The 9973-nt window shown below is 33.5% G+C and overlaps 1 protein-coding gene across 1 annotated transcript; it reads right to left on the bottom strand.

Moving 5' to 3' along the window:
* Window positions 1-4255: 4255 nt before the first annotated feature.
* LOC114270258 (small ribosomal subunit protein uS17) lies at window positions 4256-8110 on the bottom strand. Its single transcript, XM_028211704.2, has 6 exons — window positions 7755-8110; window positions 7610-7650; window positions 7385-7485; window positions 4814-4958; window positions 4620-4709; window positions 4256-4529 (listed from the first exon to the last, which is right to left on the bottom strand). The coding sequence occupies exons 1-6, from the start codon at window positions 7764-7766 to the stop codon at window positions 4436-4438; spliced, it is 483 nt and encodes a 160-aa protein (XP_028067505.1). The 5' UTR covers window positions 7767-8110; the 3' UTR covers window positions 4256-4435.
* Between the last annotated feature and the right edge of the window lie 1863 nt (window positions 8111-9973).

Genomic DNA, 9973 nt, shown 5'->3' with positions numbered 1-9973 from the left:
TATTCTGGGTGTGGAAGGGAATCATTTTGATGGAACAACATTATTTTGAACATCTTTTAAGCTTACGAGAGTACAGCGGACTTTTGAAGATTTTGAAGATCTTTCATTTCGTATATACCCCACTTATTCTCTAGAAGCAGAATCTCTCATCTCATACATACATATATATATATATATATATATATCAAATAAATATTGAACCTCAGTCTTGAAAGTGGCCTCAGGAGTAGGTATGGCAATGGATAACCTACTCTGTGGGTATCCATGGAGACCCAACCCAAATACATGGGTTTTTCCCTCTTTCTCTTATCCATTGGGTAGAGTAAGTGATATTCTTTAAACATTCACAGGGGATGGGTTGGGGATGGGTACCCACTAATTTCCCCATATGTTTTTTTTTTTTTTTTTTTTTTTTTTAAGATTCACAACCAAAACTAAATATACATTCAATATTTTTTATTTATTTATTTATTTATTTTTTCAGGTTCACAACCATTTTTTTTTTAAGATCCACAACCAAAGCTAAATATACCTCCAATCTTTTTTTTTTTTTTTTAAAGGTTCACAACCATTTTTTTTTTTAATTTTTAAGATTCACAACCAAAGCTAAATATACATTCAATCTTATTTTATTTTATTTGGCTCAACAATAAAATCAAATACACATTAATTAATATTGTCACATTATTCTTGTCAAATTTTATGCATATCTAGAATTTTTAAAATTTATTTAAAAAAATTAAGGACACTATCTAGTGTAGGTTTCGGTTTGCTTTTCTATGTTATTTTATTTTGTTGTGTATTGTAATTTTCAGAATGATTTGCTTGTTCTGAAATTTTAATTAACGAGTATGAATTTATTTATTTTATGTTATCACACAATTTATACAACACACACACATACATATATATATATATATATATATGAATGTATTTGAAAATAAGGAAATTGTAGAGAATCAAAACAAGCATGAGTCGTGATTTGTTAGAAATGATGGGTACAAAGATTTATTTGCTAGAAAAACAAAAAGAAAATACAAAGTCTTACTAAATAATTTTTTTTTAATTAAAAGAATTTTTCTTAGTTATGAACAGATTTAACTAAAATCAGCTTGTTTCCCAATGTTATGCTTCATTTATTTAGATATAAAATATTTTTTAATGAAAAATATTTTTTATAAAAAAAATTAAAAATATATTTTTTTTTATTTGGTGGTGGTGGTGATGGAACGGAGGTGAAAGTAGAGATTGTTACATAGTGGTGGGGTGATGGCGGCAGTGATGATGGTAGTGGCTATGGTGATGGTAGTGTGACAGTGAAAGTGAGAATAGTGGTGATGGTGTTGTGAAATTAGTAAAAAATTAATTGAAAAAACATTTTTTGTTTTTTAAAAGTAACAAACAACAAAATTCGTGGGGACTAAAGGAAGAAGATGGGGGATGGATTGGGTGTGGTAATGCATAGATATCTTAAAATGAGTGGTTCAGATTTGTTAAAGATATAATTAGATTTTGGAAAAATTAAAATGAATAGTTCAAATTTGCTAAGAGGAAGATGGTTTAATATCTAAAATGTTCGTGGCTAACAGATCAACAAACAATTCCTTGTTTATACCCTGATGCAATTTAATATGAGTCTTATAACACTTTCTTCAAACAGGTTCTTTCACATTTTATTTCTTCAAACAGGCTCTTATAACATTGTAATCAGGTTCTTATAACATGTAGGGGAGAGAGTGAGAGTGAGAGTGAGAGAGAGAGATGGTTGTAATTTTTTTTTTAATCTTCCACGTTCTTCCACATTTTTTTTTCAATTACTAAAACTTATTTGATTGTCTCAAAATTATATATTTGATTATTATAAAACAAACTTTTTAATTAATTAATTAATGTGTATTTGATTTTGTTGTTGAACCAAATAAAATAAAATAAGATTGAATGTATATTTAGCTTTTGTTGTGAACCTTAAAAAAATAAAAAATAAATAAATAAATAAGTTGTTAACATTAAATATATTAAAAAAGGAAGAAAAAAGATTGAAGGTATATTTAGCTAAAACCTTTATAAAAAAAAAAAGAAGATTGTTAACATTAAATATATTAAAAAAAAAAAAAAAAAGATTGAAGGTATATTTAACTTTTGTTGTGAACCTTAAAAATAAATAAATAAATAAATAAAAATTAAAAAAAAATAAAAAAATTGTTAGCATTAAATATATTTAAAAAGAAAGAAAAAAGATTGAAGGTATATTTAGTTTTTGTTGTGAACCTTTAAAAAAAAAAAAAAAAAAAAAAAAAAAAAAAGTGGTTGTTAACATTCAATATAAAAATAAAAATGGAGATTAAAGTGGGTAGGAGAAAATCCATACCCATTAAATAATGGAGATGGTGGTACCCATGGGGAATGGGGAATGGGGAAAATTTATTATAGGGGAATAGAGATGAGGAATTAATATCCACCCCATTGCCCCCCATTGCCAGTCCTACTCAGGAGAGTAAAATGAAATATTTAACTATTCAACTAAATTAATAATTAAAAAAAAGAAGGTAAAGATCAATCAGAAAATTTCAATAGACTGGCATTTCAAATATATTAGAGTGACCTCTAATATATTTTCCAAGCATCGACTCAACCCACCAATATATTATTATTAGACTAACAAGAGCAGTATTAGACCATCTCCAACGGTTCATCAAAGTTGACATCAAATTTAAAATTTGATGAAAAAATTACTGTTTGGTGCTCCAACGGTTGTACCAAATCGATATCAAAATGAGATTTCACCAAACAATTCATTAAACTGAGGACAGAATACTGATTTCATCAAAACACTGTTTGTGACCGTTGGGGGAGACCAACCGGTCAACCAGCCGGTTGCTCGGCCGGTTGACCAACCGGTCGACCACCAAAAGGTTCAAACAATTCCAAGAAAAGGTTCAAACAGTAAAAAAAAAAAAAAAAAATTTGCCAAGGTTCAAAAAGTTTAAAAAAAAAAAAAAATCGACTAACCGGTCGACCAACCGGTTGTCCCGGCACAAATTTGATGAAAGTTTACCGTTGGAGCGAGTGATATCAGATTTGGTAAAATGAGTCATTTTTCACTCAGATTTGATGAAAAAAAAATACACCGTTAGAGATGCTCTTAGTCATAGGATTAGTAGAGTTTTTTTTTTTTTTTTTGGTTAAATGTCAGAGGATGAGTAGAGTGAACCTATAATCTACTCTTGTTGTCTGGGTCAAGACAACGTCATAGCCCAATTCCGCCTTGTTTGGACAATCTCTTTAGTCAAAAACATAAGACAAACATGCTCTACAATGATGCTCCAACACTGCAATGTCAACAACCTATAAACCTTGACGAGGCTAATTTGTGTAACTTTCCTTAAACTGAAAGTTGACAACAGAAAAGTAAAAAATAAAAAGTTAAAAACACTTCTCTCGCTGCTTTCAAATAATTAATTTTTTATTTTTTTTTTTTATAATTTTACCTAAGCTATTTCTGCCTCATAAATTACATACTGAAACTATAAAAAATACTTTGGCACAAATTTCTCAAAATAAAAAAAAAAAAACTATAAACAACTCTAATAAATTAGACCAAACAACACCGAACACTATAACTCATCACAAGATTGATTTTTGGACAAACCTGTCCGTTGTTAGTCACCTGAGCAATGAAAAATTGTTCACGCACTATAGCACATATTCATATCACTAAAAGACGTGAAAAAAATAAAAAGAATTGGTAGACTTTTTATATTAGTTTTTTTTTGGCTAATTGAGCATGTTCCCAAACAAGGCAATTATAAAATAAGACAGCAAACAAAAAGGGCAAAGACAAGACTTCAACAGGCAATTTCTGATGATCTTTGAATAGAACTCATGTTGGCTGTTCTGATTGAGTTTTGATGCAAAAACTTGATCAAAAAATCATCATATAGTGCATGTCATATGGTCCAGTAATGTACCTCGATTGTAAAAATTTACAAGATTGAAGCTAAAAGTCAGAAGCTTATGAATAGTTACACTAGGTCAACCTTATGATAACTCGTAGCTGCAGCTAAAAATGATCAAGATTGACGAAGATGTTCATAATAATGAGAACCCAAACTATCCGTAGATATTCATCAATAATGCCACACAAGAGACATTTTATCCAAGAAAAACCAGTGAACGTAAAACCAAATTCCACAATATCAAAGATAACATTAAAATGATTAATACTTGCTCAAAAAAAAAAAAAAAGGATCAATGCTTAATTTATAATACTTGTGGTGCCATAAAACATATTCAAAATCCCATCTATTCATTAACCAAAAAAAATAAGGATTCAAATGATCCATAGAAACATTCAAACTCGATGTTGAACAAAATTGCAATAGTCATCACAAGAATAGAGCAACATAAAACTGCGAAGCAATTTGGAAGATAATGCTCACATGGCAGCGAAAGCCTTCTTCCCGCCACCACCAGACGATCCAGCGGGGATCACTTTCAACACATTGAACCTCACTGTCTTTGACAAAGGCCTGAAACCAAACAATAATAGAATAAATATATGCACAATGCTATCTTATATATAAAAATAAAGAGTAAGCCATTTCAATTGGATATCTAACCTGCATTGGCCAATGGTAACATGATCCCCTTCCTTGACACGGAAGCATGGAGATATGTGTGCAGGAATATTTGAGTGCCTCTTCTCATACCTTAAGAGAAAGAAAAGATAAAAAAGACAAAGGTTATGCTTTGCCTTGAAAGATAAAATTTGGCAAAATGAATACGACAATTTAAAATAACAACAGGATTGTGCCTTTGGTATTTCTTCACAAAGTGGAGATAATTTCGTCGAACAATAATGGTTCTCATCATCTTGGCACTGTGGCATGTGCCAGCTAGGATGCGGCCTCTGATAGATACATTGCCAGTGAAGGGGCATTTCTTGTCAATGTATGTTCCTGTAATCAAAATATAAAACAAGACTCAGATCGGCAATGTTTTTAATATATTCCGAACTAGTTGTTAAAAAAGTATCTGCTTCATGTTCTAATAATACCATGGAGAACTAGAAGAACATAAAGATAGAAGAATACAAAAGATATCAAACTCTGAAACTCATGTTCCTAATGAGCCATGAAACGATATAAATGTCCAACTTATAGATATATTCTGTAAAAAGAGGGCAACATGGAACATGTAAATTGTAAATCAACTCCATAATCCAATGGCCAGCATTCCTATTGACTTCATAGTGACTAATATCCAAACTATTTCCTTATTGGAGCAATGCTATCATAGCACATGACCAGACTTGCAGCCATTATCTTGTCTCGTCCCCAATTGATGTTACTAATGAGAGGCTAATAAACACATTCATGTCTAATAATCTTTGTTATGATTCCACAAAAGATTTTAATATTCAATACAAGCATGAATGAGTAAATTTAAAAACAGAATTGGACCTTGATCGGGCACAAAAAATAACATAACTTGTTAATATGTTTACTTCTCTTGCCATTGACAAGATAGAGGAAGCCTTATGAATTAATAAAATCAACACTCAATAGCAATGTAAACCCAAGAACTAATAGGCATGAGCATGAAATGGCTTTAGAGATAATTGAGTAGCGAGTATACACAAGTCCAATCACAACATTTCCAGCTTGATATGGCTTAAATTTTCCAGTGACAAGTGTCACGGACTGGGCGCTTGTCATCCTCCCGAGAAGCCGGCTCCACGAGTGGTACTGCGTACCCCCCTGTGCATTTTGCCCACGGATCAACCTAGGAGATGCGATAGGGATCTACCCTGCCTGCCTTGCCGCTCACAACCTAATGAACCTAATGCGCTTGCAAGGTGCTTGGTGTAGAACTCGCATCCCTGATGAGTCGGTACGTGACATGCTACCACCGCCAGTCCCTGACGCCCTCGTCAGGGGGACATTACCCTGCCTGCCCCCATGCTTGTCCGTTCCCCTACCCACGGGAAACCCGCCCCGCGCAGACACCACCCTTGGTGTGGACCCCACAATGAAGGTGCTTGGTGTAAGTCCCACGTACCGTCCCCATCACAGTGCTCCTAGGCTGGCTCTGATACCACTTGTCACGGACTGGGCGCTTGTCATCCTCCCGAGAAGCCGGCTCCACGAGTGGTACTGCGTACCCCCTGTGCATTTTGCCCACGGACCAACCTAGGAGATGCGATAGGGATCTACCCTGCCTGCCTTGCCGCTCACAACCTAATGAACCTAATGCGCTTGCAAGGTGCTTGGTGTAGAACTCGCATCCCTGATGAGTTGGTACGTGACACAAGGCAGTGCCCACTAAGGTGCAAGGTGCATGAAACTAAAGCTTTTGATACCTCCCTTGACTAAAGCACTATATCATGCCACAGAAGCAATCGTCTAGTGCCACATAATTAGATGATGACGAAAACTAACACAATATAACATATTATCAAAGAAACTGTGGCTAATACTTAGGCAGTTAAGTGAGATGCAATTGTTATCAACTAAATTGAAAAGATTGGGGAACATTTATAAATCAACAATAAATTAATAATTAAAAAATAATAGCCATGAGTATGAAATGGCTTTAGAGAAAACTGGATGGTGAAAACACACGCCATTCACAAGAATTATAACCTTTTGTGTCACAATATTTCCATGGCCTAAAGCTCTCTTAAGTGCAAAATGGATACTCATCCACACTAATGCTTACTCTAGCACTCTAAATTTCTCATTAGAAAGAGGAGAAAAAGTTTTGATACCACCACCAATTAAATCATTACCATGGTTGTTAGAATCAGGATCCTTCTGGGATTAGTGAGAGGGTCTCACAGATCGATAGTAAGATTGGATAGAGAATTGTAAAACTCTACTTTCTATTATAAAAAAAAGAAAGAAAAAATGTCAATAAAGATGATGCACATTAAAAATAAGGTGAAAAGTCACCAGCCCAAAGATCCTACTACAATCCTAGATGATCCTTCACGATCCTACTTGCGATGATACTATAACACCAATTTTACAACGATTTGGATTGTTTTGGAAATTTAGGATCTCCAGATCGCAATTTTGATAACCATGATCACTAAATTAATACAGTGCTGTTACTTAAGTTGCCAAGCTTTGTCTTAGCCGCTACGCTAGCTCATTATGCATCCTAAGTCCCAATTAATCATTGTGATAAGAATTGATAAAAATACTAACTTCAACTAGTGTATGGAATTGTCAAGCAGCCTTAATTTCATGCCTTAGTCAATGGTCCAAAAAGGCCAAAAACAATTACAACAACAATATAATGAGAAAAATAGAACGCAGACTATGACTAGTGTATCACAATATTCTCAGTACGTATACATCTATGTATATAGAATACAAACCATCAATGGCTTCTCGGGGAGTTTTAAATCCCAGACCAACGTTCTTCGAGAAGCGATTCCCACCCTTTCCAGGCCTCTTCCCTTTCCCAGTCTTCTTCGAGCTATAAAAAACACACGAAAACAGAGAAAACAAATTCAAAAATCAACAAAAACAAAAACGAAACCAATAGAAACAAAAAGCTTAGGTCGAGCTAAATATCAAATGCTTTAGTTCTCGATTATTACCACAAAAACACTTTGGGTTGCTTCAGAAATGCCTTCTCAGTCTGTAACAGAAACAGCAAAAGCAAGATCCATATAAATACACACACAAACATGTATATACAAACAATGAGAGAGAGAAAGAGATAGTAGAGATCTGATGTTGAACCTGTTCGGCCATGATTGACGATTCTGAGGATACGAGGAGGATGAGAGGAGTCGAAGAAGGATGCTGAGAATAATGATCGCCAAAAACCCTAACCCTAAAGTTATGGAGTGAGTGACCATGATGACTCCAAGGGTGTAAGTCGGGGTTGGATTTGGATTGTTGGGCCGGGCTTTTTTAGTCAAAGTTTAACAGACCCTCTCTCACTCACTCTCTATGTTGGTCCAATTCCACTGAACGGACTCAAAAAAAAAAAAAGTCCAATATTTGAATGAAACCAAACCCCTAACCCTAACTCAAAGTTATTACCCGCTTTTTATTTTGGTAATATTCTCCCACTTTGGATCTAACGTGTTCACGGATCAGGTTGCGTCAAGTATCCTCTTATTTATCATCGGTCTGAATTTAAACGGATTAAAAAAATAATATAAACCCATCAGCTTAGTTCATGTATGGAGATTGAGTGGACTGTGCAAATTAGTAAGTAGATACGGATTGATTTAGTGGTTTTGACTTCACTGTTTTGAGCATTTTTTCGAACTATTTTCTAGTAATTCTTTCTTATTTTGCTCCCAAATTTTTTTTATTGTTCATTTTTTAAAATAAAAATAAAGATCTAACTTTCATATTTCATGAATAACAAATATAATTATTAAATAAAAGGTTTTTTTTTTTTAAAGACAAAAAGCATAAAAGCATAACTTTATTTTCTTATGAGTGTTGGCAAATCGGGTTGGGTCAAGTAGCCTCTCATTTGCTATTCATCCGAACTTAAGCGGATTGGAAAAAATGCATTCGCATCCATCAGCTTGAACCATTGAAATCGTCCATTTTGTGACAAATTGATTTGGACCATTCATTTTGGCAGATCAAGTGGATGCTCGTCTACCCATACAACTAACCACCATGGAATTATATAAAAATGGAAAAATTACACTTTATTTTTTAAAATATTAACCAATTCTTACTTTATATTGTTTTGTTTTTGAAAAATAAAAAAAATCCCTACAATTTGGTAGTAGTAGGACAAGAGGTGATTCTGGTTATCATTTTTCAATTATTCAACTCCTCTACATGGCCAAAGGCAAAGATCCTTTATCCCCAAATGTTCTTCTCCCTCTATTTCTAAACATTTATGATCAATGAATGCCTTGAGATTTTTGCAAAGTAAGATTTTTACATGATTTAATAAGGATAAAAATATTTAAGAACGGTTGATATTTAGCCTTTCCCATGTTCCAAATTTCTATTCAAAAAATTCAAACATAAGTAACTTAATAATATGTCACAATTAGAAAGATACAAAACAAAAAATGTAGCTCTTCAAAAGGGCACTAATTGTCAAGCATAAGAAAGGACCATAAAAAGAAAAGAAAATAGAAGAAAATGACGAACCCTAGCTAAGCTTATTAATGGTGCTTGGGGTTGTGAGTCCTAGGTCCATAGTAGTCTTCATGAATTTTTGGTAACCAGTGTTGGGATTCCTTGGTTAGTACCCTTGAAATTCTTTTCTTCAAAGTACCTAAGCAATGCCTATCTTTGCAGTCATCAACAGCCTCTCCAACAACAGCACTGCTTGTTCTATTCACTTTAGCTTTCTGCATTAACAACAGTGTTTTAGTTATGCTAGGAGCACAGAAGAATTTCACAAAATAAAATATAGCCGTGAGACAAAAGGTGAGTCTCACACATGAGATCCATCACTTTATCTCACATTTATATCTTATTTTGTGAAATTTCACGTGAGACCTACAATAGTTATGAGCCCCACATTCATGCTTGTGAGTTTATTGCGTAAGATTGTTATAAAATTTTCACCATTAAGACATTCAAAAAAGAAAAAAAGAAAAAAGCCCAACATACGCTTGAATGAAAGTATATATATGATATGAGCAAAGAACGTATATATATGATATGAAAAAATGACACACCCACATGGATTTTATGATGTCCGACTGGTAGAAATCCTTTCCTCAAACTTATACCTGCAAAATAACAAAGAAAATGTGACCAAATTCAAATGCTCATGACATGGATATGTTGGGCATTTTTTATACCTTGAACCTCAGATATGAGAATGGACAGAAGTAGAAATGAGACTAGCAAGGAAGGCCTCATTTGGAGGAAAAAAAATTCAAAAAGAAACAGTTTGTGAAGAAGAGAATGGAGTGAGAGAATAGAAAGATAAAAAGAACATGCAGATGAGTTATCTGTGGCTTTTC

The sequence above is a fragment of the Camellia sinensis genome, chromosome 5 (genome assembly GCF_055761805.1).
Source record: "Camellia sinensis isolate YWXY chromosome 5, ASM5576180v1, whole genome shotgun sequence".
Taxonomy (NCBI): Eukaryota; Viridiplantae; Streptophyta; class Magnoliopsida; order Ericales; family Theaceae; genus Camellia; species Camellia sinensis.
The sequence above is the reverse complement of the archived record's forward strand: the minus strand, read 5'-3'. Positions and strand labels throughout refer to the sequence as shown.